Here is a 15,326-nt window from a genome sequence, read left to right as displayed (position 1 = left end):
AGATCCACCCACATTGTTTTAGGTAAATCGAAGGACGACCCTCTGTTGTAACAACTGCTGCGACCCTCCAGCTATTGTTGGACATCTTGGCTATGGGGCCATCATAAAAGGCCAGAGACACTGGGAATGACAGCAGAACAATATCTGAAGGGCTTTAGATTTACTGTGCTATAGGTATACACACTAAGGTTGCTACTTCATTTTCGTACTTTGCTGCATGTCCTTTTATACAACACCAACTGAGCAGAAAAATCTTTTTCCTGCTATGTTTTAACCCTTCTGCATTGGCAGTCACTTCTTTTTGCCTGCCACCTAAGAGAAGGTAAGCAGGGGTAGGTCCCTGACACTGCTCCTACTCAGGTTTGTTTTTCCCTTCTTACTTTGATCAAGCACAGCTGTATATTCAAATGACCTCTTGCAGTGCCTAATGAGGTGGATACCCAACCAAAGCAACACACAAGTGCCATCCTGCTGCTTACATACCTCTCTACTGAGACTATCCACCACAATAAAAAAACACCATTTATTTATGCCCCCCAACAAAACATGAGGCAATTCTAACAGGTAGAACCCTGTAGCGCACATTGCTCCAGGACTTGGAGCAAGCAGTTAAGTCCAACTGCACAAAGTCCACATTGCATTAGTAAGTTCACACCACTCCCCACATCTCTTCAAAGGCTGTGGTGATCTTGGCACAAGTCAAAGCAGCAGAGAGTGGGTAGTTGCTAATAGAGATAGTCTTTTCTGTGTATTCCACATTAACCTGGAAAAGAAACAGCCAGCATGTCAGTGAATGTCTGCATTGTATTTTCTGTACAATACATCTTAAACTCGCCAGAGCAACATATGGAAATTACTACCCCCTGAATTATGAACTACTTTATCCTCAAAAATAGTCCTATAATAGGGCATTATAATCCTGTAGAGTAGACCATATGCAACTACATGCACACACTACCTATGAACAGTGCCTTGCCCTAAGGCCAGCTTGTGCATTCAGGTGAGATTCCTGACTTACAACTGACTGGTATGGAAATGGGTGTCTTACCGAGCCGTGAGCAAAAGCTCCCACAGTGATAGCTATTGGGTCTGCAGTAGGGACTATGTCACGGACGTCTGTCACAGTAGAGGCCGAGAAGGATGTGCCGATCTTTGTGCAGCCTACAGGGAGGTGATCGGTCACAGGATTCTTAATTACCTAATAGAAGAAAAATGGACGGGCTTGAAAGTAGAAGCAAAAACAATCTTCCAAAGAATCACATAGTGAACTAGTAGATTTTGTTTTTTACCTTTAATAACTTCTGAGGCCCATCAGCAGCTCTGACGCTAAATTTGTGCAGCAGCTGAACTGAGGAGAAAAAAGCAAGATATATTTACATTGGCATTACAGAATAGAGGCAGACTCTAAGATAGGAGAAATAAATGGGCAGTTCTCACAACTGAGGTATTAAAAATTGGATCTTCCCATTTTTGTAATACTGTGCATGTTTGGAATAGCTTTTCTCACCCTTGTACTATTGGGGCTCACACATTCAATGAAGCTGACTGTTGGAAGATTCAGACTGGAAAAAGGAAGAACTTATTCTACATAGTGCAATTGTGAACTCCACTAATTGAAGATATAATGGCCACCAGCTTGGGATAGCTTTAAAAGGGCTTTAGAAAAATACATGGAGAATAAGGCTACTATAGATGGCTACTCCCTCTCACATACAACCCTGCATTTATATCCACTGAAAGCATACAAGTTTCTGAGGGGAAAGCAAGCCTCTGTCCTCTTACCCATGAGGCCACAAAAACGATCAAAGGTGCGAGGGATTCTTGTCTGGGGATTGACTTCAATTAGAACATTCTTTTCTGTATGGATATAAACTTGGAGAAGGCCAGCTCGATTCAAGGGACTGTCCATGAGCATCAGGAGGCTCTGGGAAGAAGAGTGAGAAAGAAATAAGCTAAAACTATTCAGAAGCAGGGAAATTCGCAGCAGTAACGTCTGTCAGAACCCTGCAATTGCGTATTTTAAAAAGGCAGTGTGAGAATGAAATTCCAGCATGCAAGTTTGCTATGAATCTTCAGTGAAAAGAGTAAAGGAAGCATTTGGGAACATTTGCAATCTGAATAATAATTTTAAAAGTTGCCAACAGTATTTTTAAAAGCTGTTGTATGGGAACTAAGTTTTCCTGTCAGAAATGCTTCAGAAATAGCAACACACCACAGAGGCGACTTAAAGGTACACTACTTTGATTATGTAGCAGATACATGAATGTACCTGGTGGGTGATGTCAGGTCGTACTGTTCCAGGGTCCCGGCCACTTCGCAGAAGCAACGATTTATGCTTGTCGCAGGTCAGTAGCTCATAGGTTTTTCCAACCTGGACAAATAATCATTTTATTTGTTTACATGTATTCGGCACAATCTTTCTACAGTGAAGTGTACTCAAGACAGCTTACAATAAAATGTAACATGACGCAAAACTTAACATAAATTGACAATAGAACAGTAAAATGAGACAGTTAAAATGTGCTAAATTGGGAATTGTACAGTAGATTAAAGGTTCCTTAAGTGCTAGTTGGCAAACAGAAGCCTGGCAAGTGAACACAGAGCCTAGGGCTTGCCAATCAGAAGGTCGGCGGTTTGAATCCCCATGACGGAGTGAGCTCCCATTGCTCGGTCCCTGCTCCTGCCAACCTAGCAGTTCGAAAGCACGTCAAAGTGCAAGTAGATAAATAGGTACTGCTCCAATGGGAAGGTAAACGGCGTTTCCGTGCGCTGCTCTGGTTCACCAGAAGCGGCTTAGTCATGCTGGCCACATGGCCTGGAAGCTGTACGCCGGCTCCCTTGGCCAGTAAAGCGAGATGAGCGCCGCAACCCAAGTCGGCCACGACTGGACCTAATGGTCAGGGGTCCCTTTACCTTTACCTTACCTCAGAAGGTGGAGGCTCCATGCAGTTACCATGGTCAACTGCCATTGATACATTGCCCGTGATGAATATATTATTAAATATTTACTTATACCCCGTCTTTTTCCCTGATGGGACTCAAAACATCTCCCACCTCCCCACCCACAAGGCTTGATCTACACATAAAGCAGAGGTGAAATAATGTGCTGTTTTAAAGTAAATCAATTAAATGCATATACAATTTAAACTGTATTAATGTTTAATTGTTTTGTCGGGGGGTGGGTAAGCAGGGTATAAAACAAAATGATTTCTGAATGATTTCCCTACGTGAAAAACCACCTAGACACCATAGCGTGGCACATCAGAGATAGGTTTGACACCATTCTTTTGGCAAAACACAGGGCTGTGTGGGGCAATTCTTTTTCTTTCATCTGGTGTTGAAGTGACTTCAGAGCAATCCATTACAATCTACTGCAACCTAACAGGATGGCCCTTCTGGAATTCGTCACACACACACACACGAATTTGTAAATCTGTCTGTACCTGCCTACCCAGAGCTTAAATACAACATCTTTCACACACATGCATTTATTTGGAGAGGATCCCTAATTTGGGAGAGAGAGAGAAGATCTGAAACCCAGGACGTAGCATTTTAGTATTGAAACGCGGGACAATCCTGTATTATACAGGACAGGTGGCAACCCTAGCATCCGTCCTTCCTTGCAGGGGGGCGATTTGATTTTTAAGGGGGGGCAATTCGAGAACGAGTTATTAACAGTTGATGGCCTTTTAGGCTTCCTCCGCGTGAATACTTCACTTTTTGAATAATGAGAATTATGTGTGTGTGGTGGGGGAGAGAGATCGGGATTTTAGAGATGCTTAGGTGGGCCATGGCCAGAAGAAAAAAGGTTGGGAGCCACTGCCTGAGGGGAAATGCCGTTCAGCTTTTCCCCTGGAAAGCGCCCTCGGCCGCCCCTTCGCGGCCGCCCCTTGTCTGAGGGAGCAGGGCGACCTCCAGGCCCCGCACGCGGCCGCCGCCCCGCTTCGTTCTCAGGCCCCCTCACGGCCCGCCCCTTCACCTTCACGGTCTCCAGCGACGCTCCCTCCAGGATGACCAGCAGCCGCCGCTTCCCTGCGCGCTGAGGCGGCGGCGGCACCCGCTCCCCTCCGCCCGCCGCCTCCTCGCTCGGGCGCTTCCTCGCGGAAGCCGACGCCATCTTGACGCCGCGCAGGCTCCTCGAGGTCGGAGAAGCTGCTTCCTGTCGCCTGGGGGTCAGGGCAGGAACTACTTCCGGTCCCCCGAGTGACCCCGCCCCGCCACTTCGCTTCAACAAAAAACAGAGAGAGAGCAGCGGCTAAGCACCGCTGGAGTTCAGGAAGAGCCCCGGAAGTACTGTTCCCTCCACGAGGTTTCACTTCCGGCAGCCCCGCTTGTCTGCCGGGGAAGCATTTAGCGAGCGGCCACTTCCGGTGTCCTTTTCCCAGGTGGGGCAGCGGCGTGCTGGGGAGAGGAAGAAGAAGGAGGGGAAGGTGAGGGGTCTCTGCGCTCCTTCGAGCCTCTGTAGCTTCTGCGAGTCCTTGAGGCGACTCTTCTGAGGGTTGTGCTCCTGAGTAGGGAGGAGCTCGCTTTGAGGAGGCCCCGGGGTGCGGTGCTTCTGAGCATGTCAAGAGCGCAGTTCCATGAAGGGGGAGCAGCCTCTCTTTCGTTTCCCCTTCCAAAAAGTGCTCTAATTTAACCAATTAATTAATTTTTATTGTATATGTGTTTGTGGTTGTATTTTTGGTTATCATTCGTTATATTTCTTTTATTTTTATTTTTCTCTTTTATTTTCGTTTCATTGATTTTATAGTATGTGCTGTGTTTGTATGAAACTTAATATATATTCTTGGAAGTCAAAAAGTGCTCTAAACGTAAGGAGTTCTGGCTCGAAATGTCATTCTGCCAGAAAGAAAAGGGGGGGGGGAGAGAACTAATTCATGTTTTTAACTCAGCGCTTAAAAATGGTCAGCGCCCCCCATTGGTGCTGCGTGTAAAGATGCAGAATCCATGACTGAGAGGAGTCAGAGAGGGACCTTTCTATGTATCCATGCTCAGAGAGCGAAAAATGGAAACATGTGTTTCTGTGTATCGCTTCTTTTCTGGCAACATAAGAGTTTGGATAGGAAAACCTGCAGAGCTGTGTGAAATACATGGCTTTGGTTTTTCATTCTGTGTTTCTTTCCCCATATGAAGGTTGCCATGGCTCAGAGCCTGAAAGACTTGGCTGGGCGCCTGCCCACCGGCCCTCGGGGCATGGGGACGGCTTTGAAGTTGTTGCTGGGTGCTGGTGCTGCAGCCTATGGTATCCGTGAGTCTGTCTTTACAGGTAAGTCGGTGGTATTTGTGTCTGGTCATTTCCTACCTTTTGCACAATGCTTGGTGGTAACTACTGACTGCTTTTGTCTCTGTTTCCACAGTGGAGGGTGGCCAAAGAGCAATATTCTTCAACCGCATTGGTGGAGTTCAGCAGGACACCATTCTTTCTGAGGGACTGCATTTCAGGTACCGGGTCAAGAACTATGTTGGAAAGTTTAGAAGAACAGGAAATCCCAAGATGTTGTCATTCCCAGACAAATGTTTTCTAACAGCACCTCACCTCCAGAGATTCCTCATTATAAAGCATACAAACCTTAATTTAATTTGAAATTCTTGTAGCATGCCAATATTTTTTTATCTGATCACAAACTCCTAAGAATCATTTGTCAACTCTTAAGAGGTAAATGTTTTGTCTCATGCTAATATAGTTTCTCCTTTGGCTAAATGTCTTACTGTGAAAATGTCAAGAAGTGCTGTTCGTGAGAAAGTGAAACCCAAAAATTGAATTGAAGGACACTAAAGATTATTTGTTATTTTAGCGCAGTGTTATCAATGTGAATCAAGTAATATAGTTTACTAAGACATAGTATCAAGAGAAGAAAATGCAGTTCTTGGGCAAGTAAAGCACATGAGAAAAGAAAAAAAGGATTTGTAGGAATTCTTTATTTCCACATATCTCTACTGCTTGGTTTTGGACATCTTAATTTGGTACAATCTTCATTTTCTTCCTAGAATTCCCTGGTTCCAGTATCCAATAATTTATGATATTCGAGCTCGGCCCCGCAAAATCTCCTCGCCAACAGGCTCCAAAGGTGAGGACATAGAGAAGCACATTGTCTTTTGGTTTTGTATTCCTCTCTTCAATAAACACAGGGTGATGCACATAGTTTATTCTACTTTCCTCTTTTCCCTATTGAATCTTTACAGTAATCCTGTAGTGCACATTAGGCTGAGAGAGGGTGAGTGGATCAAGCTTACCCAGTGAACTTCAGTGCAGAGAGGGGTTTTTCAATGAGCCCAGCCATTACATCAGATACCATGGCTACTTTATTGTCACTTCTTGGGAAGATGCGTTTTTCCATAGCCAGGGTTTAAAGCAAGGGCTTCAGAACAATCTTGTACAGAGCAGCATGAATGGGTGAGATCTGGGTGCACAGTCAGCGTTGGAAGGTGAAGTAAGACAAACCACTGGAAGTATGCTTAGTTTGATTCTGTCTCTAGACTTGCAGATGGTGAACATCTCCTTGCGAGTTCTGTCGCGCCCAAACGCCGCTGAACTACCCACCTTGTACCAGCGCCTTGGTCTGGACTACGAAGAGCGAGTCTTGCCTTCCATTGTCAATGAAGTGCTCAAAAGTGTGGTGGCAAAGTTCAACGCCTCACAACTCATCACCCAGCGAGCTCAGGTCTGTTCACTTTCCATGCAGGCAGACTTACCTGTCCCAACTCCACTTTTCACGGGAGGAAGGGCTACGAAGGTGGGAGGTTGCAGGTTATTGGTGTGGATGCTACATACTTCCACGGCCTCACTAGTTTTTGATGGTTTAAGCCTTAAGAAATTTTCCATGGGATAGATGAAATCATTTGCAAAGTTTGTCATGATTATGCATTCTTCCATTTACTGAGGCAATCTTCCCTCATTTCCATGTAGCTCAGTTATTTAGTGAAAGGTAATTAACTTAGTTGGTGTCAGTTTTTAGACATTGCCATGGTAAGTTCCATGGTAAAATCTGGGGTCATTTAGACATACGGCTGGATACAATTACAAAATAATATCATTTGATGGACAACTTTAATCCTGGATTAGACTAAAACAATATGGCATTGGTGGACATAATTGTCTGGTGGACTGAGGAACTGGAAAGCCTTTCCCCAATGAAATGCAAGGGCAGTTAAGCAGTATCAATATGTTTTAAGGTCACTTCTAAATATCAGATAAAGTTTCTAATGGGATGTGATTTGGCCTTTAAAATCTCCAGACTCTTGATTTCCTCCAGTAGCTTCATTTGGCTCTGGGCTACCCAGTACTGGCCTTTGGAAGTTTCACATAATGATTAATGTGACAAGTAAAGTGATAACTCTGTAATTTAGCAAAGTAAGGAAAATTGAGTGGTACTGCCCATGTTGCAAAAGATAATGTACCACCTTTGGAGATTTAAGCAATCACTAAAGAAAACCTGCGTCACACATTTGGCAGAAACTAGAGTAAATCACCTGGAGATTATAGGTCCATAAGTCTGTTGGATGTGACATTGGTTTCTGTATAAACATGACCTTCTGACCAAATGAGAAGAACGAACTAAATCAACATCATTTTTGAAGCATAGACTGGCTTCAGGTATGGAAGGTGTTTTCTTCTGTGTTCTGAACTATCTTATTAATAAGTGTACTGAGAGTTCTAAGAAATCTCTTCATGTATACTTCCCTAAGAGTATTTAACAGAGCTGACCACAAAAGGCTGTGCCTAAACCTAGAGCTTAAAAATTCCTTTGTCACAATTTTATTTTCTAACACATCAGCCGAGGTGACTGGGCCTGGGCTTACTACTAGCTCTCATTTTTTCTCATCTGCATGTCAGTGACTTGAACATGAAACTCTAGCTTTTTGAATTGGATGCTTTTCAAAGCTCTTGGGGATTCTCATGACTTTCCCTGGTCTGAAGGAAGTTGCCACCTGCTCAGAATAAATGTGGAGGACAAACTGTTGGATTATTGCTTTAGGTGTCTTTGCTTATCCGTCGGGAGCTGACAGAGCGGGCAAAAGATTTTAGCCTTATTCTAGATGACGTAGCCATCACAGAACTGAGTTTCAGCCGGGAGTACACAGCAGCGGTGGAAGCCAAGCAAGTGGGTGAGTCCAAACAAGTTCTGGTCCTTTCTCTAAAGCTGTGTTTGCATAAAGTCAGCTAGGACTGCTCCACATGCACAAATAGCTGGACATAAGCCCAGCTAAATGGAGTAGGGCTGTTTTTGACTAAATGTGCACAGGACAGGCCTGCAAATCTTGTAAAGAACGAAAGAAACCCCTGGAAGTGGTTGCAGAGAGATTCTCATGTTCTCTTTGCTCTTCTTCTCCAGCCCAGCAGGAGGCGCAACGAGCTCAATTCCTGGTGGAGAAAGCTAAGCAGGAGCAGAGACAGAAGATTGTTCAAGCGGAAGGAGAAGCCACAGCTGCCCAGATGATATCCTTGCTTTGCTGTGGGGAGACAACCACCACACAGTTTTCCAAGGGTGTGGGAAGTGGTCTCTTGCAGAATCCCCAAACTCCAGATTTTTGAGCTTGGACTGATATAAGAGGCATCGCATTGCACAAGTGAAGGGCATCTGTTTTCAGTTACCTGGAATTGCTGGTGGGAGAATTGGGGGTGCTGTTAGGAAGATTTTTGGGTGCTGAGATTCTGAGGAGTTACCCTGCAACAAGAAGTTAAGCAGCAACTAGAGGTTATTCACTCCTGAGGACTCTGCTTCCCTGTCCTCCCCTCTCATACCAGACAGCGTTCAAGTGAATGGGGTGCTCAGTTCTTGTCCATCATATAAAGCGCGTTTCCTTAAATGTGCAGTCCCATTGCCTGCAGAAAGATGTTGGGACTATTTTATGCCAGCTAGTGCTGTGCTAGTTGATGAGAGCTTTGGAGTGAAGCATTAGGGGGAGCACTCTTGCCAAATACATATTTCCCCTCACTGATTCATTGATTTCCTGGTGTGTAGCAACAGGATGTTTGCAGTTGTACAGAACTGTCTCCCACAAGACTGTGGCTTCGAGTGGAGCAAAGTAGTGCTGTGTTGATCCCAGGTGGGTGAGTTCAAGGAGGTGTAGGTCCCAAATTCCAAAATCGGGAAATGCCGCCTTAACTTATTCACATTGGTGAAGCCCTCAGCAAGAACCCAGGTTACATCAAGCTGCGCAAGATCCGTGCCGCCCAGAACATATCCAAGACGGTGAGTTTTAGGACACTGGAGTTGCTTTCTCCCCCTCCCCCCCCCAACAGTGCTTTTCCAGGCCAAGTGATGAACCTAAGGCGAATATGATATGCTTCCTCTGATGTGTCTCTCTGCCACACTTACTTATTACATTGGTCTGTGCATCTTAGCAGGGGCCTTGGAGCCTCTGGCCTCTGTAAAAGCAGACCCACATCATGTTCAATGTGCCATACCCAGCTGTGGCCGCTTACAGACCATAATGTGCCACAGGCCAGGAACAGGCTCACAGGAAAATCAGACACATGGAGAAGCAGAATGAACTGAAGCATTGCAAAGACTGATGGCCCTGGGCTAGGAAAAAAATGTAGGATAGTAGATCAGAAATAAAATACTCTACATTCATAGTGAAAAAAGGGAGTAGACTTGAGTTCAACTCTTTCAAATCATCGCTGTTGTGGTTTCTTGTCCTTACTAGAACTGTACCCATAGTGGTGCCTTCCAAACTTTTTCCAGAACAACAACAGCAAAAAGGACTAGCAAATTATTTTTTAAAAAGAGACTTTCTGAAATTTCACCTGCAGCTGCCAAGGCTGTTTTTCTTTTCCATCCCCCTTTAAGCTTTGAGACTTACTTTGGCTAACAGTTTTTACAGTTCAGTGCTGAACGTTAATTCTCTGCCATTTGTTTGGAATTGGTTTCCCCCAAATGCTGGCAGAAGGAAGTTCTCTATTGAATGCAGTTATTTGTACCACTGGACCTTTGCTTGCACTCTCCTTGATCTGTCCCTTCCTTGCCTTTTACAGATCGCTTCATCTCAGAACCGCGTGTATCTTACAGCCGACAACTTAGTGCTGAATCTACAGGATGAAGGTTTCACTAGGTAAGGGAGTTTGTGGAGATACTTCCTAAAGCTTTTTGCTTCCTTCTGTAATGAGCCTTAGGAGCTCCATCCCCCAAATATGAGTTTCTTGGAGGAATAGCAGAGCTTAAGAAATAAACAATGCCCCTTGTTTTCTGGGTGTTACATAAATGCACATGAACTGTCAGTCATCCATGCACGCTCTCGCTGTGTGTGTGTGTGTGTGTGTGTGTGTGTGTGTGTGTGTGTGTGAGAGAGAGAGAGAGAGAGAGAGAGAGACTGACTGACTGACTGACAGACAGACAGACAGATGGACAGCTGTATTCCCAGATTTGTATAAAGATGAATAAACTGAGACAGGCATGTCCTACTCATGGTCAGATCCCAGATCTGGGAACTGGTATGCTTACTTGTTCTGGACAGAGTTGCAATTCCTCTGATGGGAAGGGTACATAGTCTGGGAGCACTAGTTCCACCTTTGTGCTACAGAGGTCGATGCCCCTCTAGTGACAGGGGGACGAATTCAGCTAAGTAGTCGGGCTAACGGAAGCCAGCACAATTGGACTTTCCCCCTTCTCCTCCTCCTGTGTGTCTGCCACGCCCTCCCCAGATCTGCCCAGGAGGGTTTGGAGAACTGAAACAGTGTGCAAGGGGAGGAGAGGCGAGAGAGTTCTGTTGGGCAACCAGAGATGCTTTCGCTCCCAGAATGAGCTCCTTAGTGCTATGTTGAATTCCACCCAGACTGCTTATTTCCGGTTATACCCATTCCTGCCCCTTCCACTGTTCCCCGTGCATTGGTAACTTCATTTCTAGAGTACAGAAATGTGCTCCATGTGGGGCTACTCTTTGTTTGGTTCAGGAATTTGTCACTAGTGTACAATGCTGCAATTAGAGTACTCAACATCATGTCTTTCCACATTCATGTAACACTGGCACTTAAAAATCTGCAATGGCTGCTTATCTGCTACCAAGCCAAGTTCATGGTTTTATTATTGAGTTTGGATTTGATATCCCGCTTTATCACTACCCTGAGGAGTCTCAAAGCGGCTAACATTCTCCTTTCCCTTCCTCCCCCACAACAAACACTCTGTGAGGTGAGTGGGGCTGAGAGACTTCAGAGAAGTGTGACTAGCCCAAGGTCACCCAGCAGCTGCATGTGGCGGAGCGGGGAAGCGAACCCCGTTCACCAGATTACGAATCTACCGCTCTTAACCACTACACCACACTGGCTCTTGTGCACACAAAGCCCTGAGCAGCTTGGGACCAGGATACCTGGCGGCCTGCCTCACCTATTTGTATACCAAAGCAACCTTTGTGATCTTTCATGGCTAGAAGATGGTCAGATGAAACCCCATAGAAACAGGCCCTCTCCCTTTGGGATACACTTAGTTAGTTAGTTAGTTAGTTAGTTAGTTAGTTAGTTAATAAAATTTATACACTGCTTGGTTGTAAAAAACAAAACATTAAAGTGGTATACAAAATATAAAACAGTAAAACCAAGAAAAAATTACAACTCTACAGTGGTACCTCAGTTTACGAGCTTAATCCGTTCCGGAAGTCCGAAACCGTTCTTAAACCGAGCCATGCTTTTCCTAATGAGGCCTCCCACCACCAGTGCCCTTTCACCGTTTGGATTCTGTTCTTAGACCGAGGTAAAAGTTCGCAAACTGGGACATTACTTCTGGTTTTGCGGAGTTCATAAACCAAATAGTTCATAAATAGGGCTGTTCTTAAACCAAGGTACCACTGTACTTTAAAACATAATACGAAAGTTAAAAAACACTAAAATGGACTAAAATTACCTCAGCTTTGGAAAGTATATTTTTATGGTTTTACTGTTGGCTTGTCTGTTTTTAATATGATAGATTTTTGTAATGGGCTTTTTTTTTGGTGTTTTTAATGTTTATTTCCAGCAATTCCTGATACTTGTAAATCTCTCTGAGATTTTGCTAAAAATGTTGTGGTACATAAATTACTGAAGTTGATAAAATAGTTCTAACTTTCTATGTCTCTCTCTCCCCGCCCCATTCTTCCTCACCACTTTTTCGTTGTGCTTCTGGTTACAGAGGAAGGTAAGATAACAATATTTTAACTTCAAGTAGAGCTGCAACGTTTAACTGAATAAAATTCCCTCCTTCCAGGGAATTGGGGGAAGGAAAGAAAGAGAGACAAAATGGGAGGGTGGTTGCTTGGAATGGAACAAGCAGAGAAAGAGAAACCAGGGCGGGAAGTGAACTACTTCTACTACTCAGAACACCCCCCCCCCTGTTGTTCCTTATGTTTTCTGAGTGGAGCATATGCTGTTATGATTGACTAAGGCTGTTTCTTCGCTGTTCCTGCTCTGCTTTACTCCAGCCTGATTCTGTTCCCCCCAAAAAGTTTTTGATTTGAGATCCTACTGAAATGAGGCTGCATTTTTATGTTGTATTTTAATCTTGTTTTTCAGTTGTATTTCAATCAATTGTTTTTATACTTTGTGTTAGCCGCCCTGAGTCCGGTCTTGGCTGGGGAGGGTGGGGTATAAATAAAAATTTATTATTATTATTAGCCCCACACACCCACGTTGTGTGAATGTTCCTCTTTGGCAACCCGCTTTTTTTTTGTTTCTCTTGCAGTGACAGCCTCCTGATCAAGCAGGGAAAGAAATGAACTAGCGGCTGCCTCCCAGACCCATCAAAATGACTGGCAGAATGGGGGTTATGCACAGCCGTGGAAGAGCCTTGCACATCTCTGCTGCCCATAAGTCTTCTCTTTGGCCTGGGCCTTCTTTCCAGTTGTCATCTTCACTTCCCAACGCGCCATTAATAAGCCCTTTCTTGGCTCATCATCTGGTTCCTGTTTTGGGGAACTGCCAGCCGTGAAGGCCAGCTGTGGAAACAGACTTCATGCTGAGGTGGGGGAGGGGTAAACTTTTTGCTCCCATGGTCACTGATCCCACCCCACCCAGCCTGAAGGACTGGGTACAGGTGGGCAGCAGAGACCAGCCAAGGGGTTGGTTTTCAAGTAGATCAGATTGTTGCTCTCCTCTTCCTGCTGGGGCTGAATGAGGTCTGAGTACATATATAATCCCCTGCCTCTCACATCAGTGGAGAGTTTGCTATCTTTGCCCCCTCCCCTTCCCCTGGCCCCCGCCGAGCACCTCGTCTCAGGAATAGATGGGGCTTCTGCAAGTGCTGTGATCTCCATTTATGTAAGTTCTTTTGCATCGTGATTCACAACTTTATACAAATAAAATCAGGTCCAAAACTCTTCTGATACCATTGTGAATGAATGTTCATTTTGTATGGGGTGGATTTCTTAGAGTCAAGACAGAGAACTCATGCAAATGGCTGGGAAGCCACCCATTCATCGCCCTCTAAGTCCTCTGAAAAAAAAAATTTGCTAGAATAAGCTCCCTAAAGGGCTAAAGAGAGGGCAGGTACGTGCTTTAGTTCTCAGTCGACTGCTGTGTTTTCCATCTGCTCATTTAGAACTTTGTTAGAAATAACATTCTCCTTTCTGCAGAAGGTTGTTTTCTTTCGTTTTTGCTGTTATGCAACAGCAGGTGGTGGTCTGTCAAGCCTGTGTAGAATACGACCCATTACCAATTTCCTTAGCACTACTTACATTCCCCCTTCATGTCTGGTATGGTCCTCAGCCGCAGTCATAATGATTCATATGAAAACAGTTCAGAAATAATTGCTTTAAAAGTGAGGTGGGTTCTTTGCTGCTGCCATTGGGGTTTCTTGTAAAACAACAACAACAAAACAACAACCACAAATAGGGCACACATACATTTCCTACCAGAGCATTTGAGCAATGAAATGAGTTCTCTTAAGAAAACCGGCAACTTTTTTTCTTTTCTTTTTTGCAGTGAAAAAAGCTACAAGCTGGCAGAGGGAAAAGTTGGTGGTGGCCAAGCTCTTTCAGCAAAGTATGCCACAAATAAATGCAATGATTTTGTGACAGCAAGCCATCATCAGGCCTTTCTCTTGGGGAAATCATGAGTTTGTGCTGTGTCAGGGTTGTGCACCTTCAGACCGCGAGTAGATGTTGTGTTATACAAAACAACTACAATTTCTGCACATAGAAAGCCTGTGTATCAGGGAAAAGGTTTGTAGCCTAACCACCTGGGTATGCCAATTTTCTGTGTGCAGGAATTTGTTTAGTTTTGAAGATGGACGCCCCTGCTTACGTCAGCCTCCCCATCTTATAATTTGAGGATAATACTAAATGACCTTACAGGACTACATGAGTTACTAAAACAATGTCTGTGAAGCAGTCTGCACAAACTAGAGCACTATATATGCTAAAAGTTGATGTTGCTGGTATATTTTTGTGTCGTACAGTTTCAGTGTCTCCCTAGTCCTGTACAACTGCAGAAACGCCAGGCAGACTGTAGCAACTGTGTCTATGCTGTAGCCAGCCTCACAGCTCCTTTTCCTTGAAAGATTGCTACCTGAAGAGTGGGATTAAAATACATCAGTTTAATAAATGAAAAATAACTCTTAAGCCATCCACGAACCTCCTGCACGGTGCATGGACAGCTTGCCAACCCAACAGTTCCAAATGCAACGTGGTCTGGCACAAGAGGGCAGTCCTATGTCAGAAAACACGAAAACCTATTCCAGGAAGGATGGAGGGAGGGTGCTGCCCTCCTCTGTGTCCTCTCTTTTTGTTATGGTTCCTTAATTTTTCAGACTGCAGAGCAGGGTCAATAGTGACTCAACAAATGCCTTGCTGCTGCAGTTGTACTGCTGTGGCCTAAGGAGGTTACCTGTCGAGATACAGCAGGCAGACAATTCTCAGCCTCTTGCAGAAGACATATCTTGCCTGAAGACCTTCCTGCAAAGAGACAAGCCTACATAGCAGAGCCCTGTGAAAGTGCAGTTATTCTTAAATTTCTAGTTCTTCTGCTGGGCTTAGAAAAAAAGAGGACCTCATTTCAGTCTGTACAGCCTACTGGCAACCTAGATCTGTACCCCAGTTCATTTTTTTCTGCCCTTAGCAATCTCAAGATTTTTGCTCTTTTTTGTAAACTCATACCAAAGAGCATGGGTAGGCAAACTAAGGCCTGGGGGCCGGATCCGGCCCAATCACCTTCTAAATCTGGCCTGCGGACGGTCCTGGAATTAGTGTGTTTTTACATGAGTAGAATGCATGCTTTTATTTAAAATGCATCTCTGGGTTATTTGTGGGGCATAGGAATTCATTCATTTTTTTCTTCAAAATATAATCTGGCCCCCCACAAGGTCTGAAGAACAGTGTGAGTATGTTTCACCCCTCCCATTGCATGAATCTGCTGACAATGT

General features: G+C 44.6%; 2 protein-coding genes across 3 annotated transcripts; one reads left to right on the top strand and one right to left on the bottom strand.

Moving 5' to 3' along the window:
* Positions 1 to 507: 507 nt before the first annotated feature.
* Positions 508 to 4,177, bottom strand: EMG1 (EMG1 N1-specific pseudouridine methyltransferase). The gene is made up of 6 exons (XM_083482025.1): positions 3,980 to 4,177; positions 2,270 to 2,371; positions 1,783 to 1,924; positions 1,290 to 1,348; positions 1,049 to 1,198; positions 508 to 763 (listed from the first exon to the last, which is right to left on the bottom strand). Exons 1-6 carry the CDS (start codon positions 4,115 to 4,117, stop codon positions 650 to 652), a joined length of 705 nt encoding a protein of 234 aa, XP_083338151.1. The 5' UTR covers positions 4,118 to 4,177; the 3' UTR covers positions 508 to 649.
* A 25-nt stretch (positions 4,178 to 4,202) lies between these two features.
* PHB2 (prohibitin 2) lies at positions 4,203 to 13,290 on the top strand (the record flags this gene model as incomplete). Of its 2 annotated transcripts, XM_083481978.1 has the most annotated exons (10): positions 4,203 to 4,430; positions 5,134 to 5,266; positions 5,358 to 5,442; positions 5,989 to 6,068; positions 6,478 to 6,662; positions 7,977 to 8,106; positions 8,334 to 8,439; positions 9,119 to 9,194; positions 9,980 to 10,068; positions 12,657 to 13,290. In XM_083481978.1, 8 exons carry the CDS (start codon positions 5,140 to 5,142, stop codon positions 10,058 to 10,060), a joined length of 870 nt encoding a protein of 289 aa, XP_083338104.1. In that variant the 3' UTR covers positions 10,061 to 10,068; positions 12,657 to 13,290. The 2 variants fall into 2 exon arrangements, with proteins under 2 accessions (XP_083338104.1, XP_083338103.1); XM_083481977.1 differs by lacking the exon at positions 4,203 to 4,430 and having other exon boundaries at positions 5,128 to 5,266.
* Between the last annotated feature and the right edge of the window lie 2,036 nt (positions 13,291 to 15,326).

Source organism: Podarcis liolepis, assembly GCF_965112155.1.
Source record: "Podarcis liolepis genome assembly, chromosome: 17".
Lineage (NCBI taxonomy): Eukaryota > Metazoa > Chordata > Lepidosauria > Squamata > Lacertidae > Podarcis > Podarcis liolepis.
Note: the sequence above shows the minus strand (reverse complement) of the source record. Positions and strands in the feature narration are given on the sequence as shown.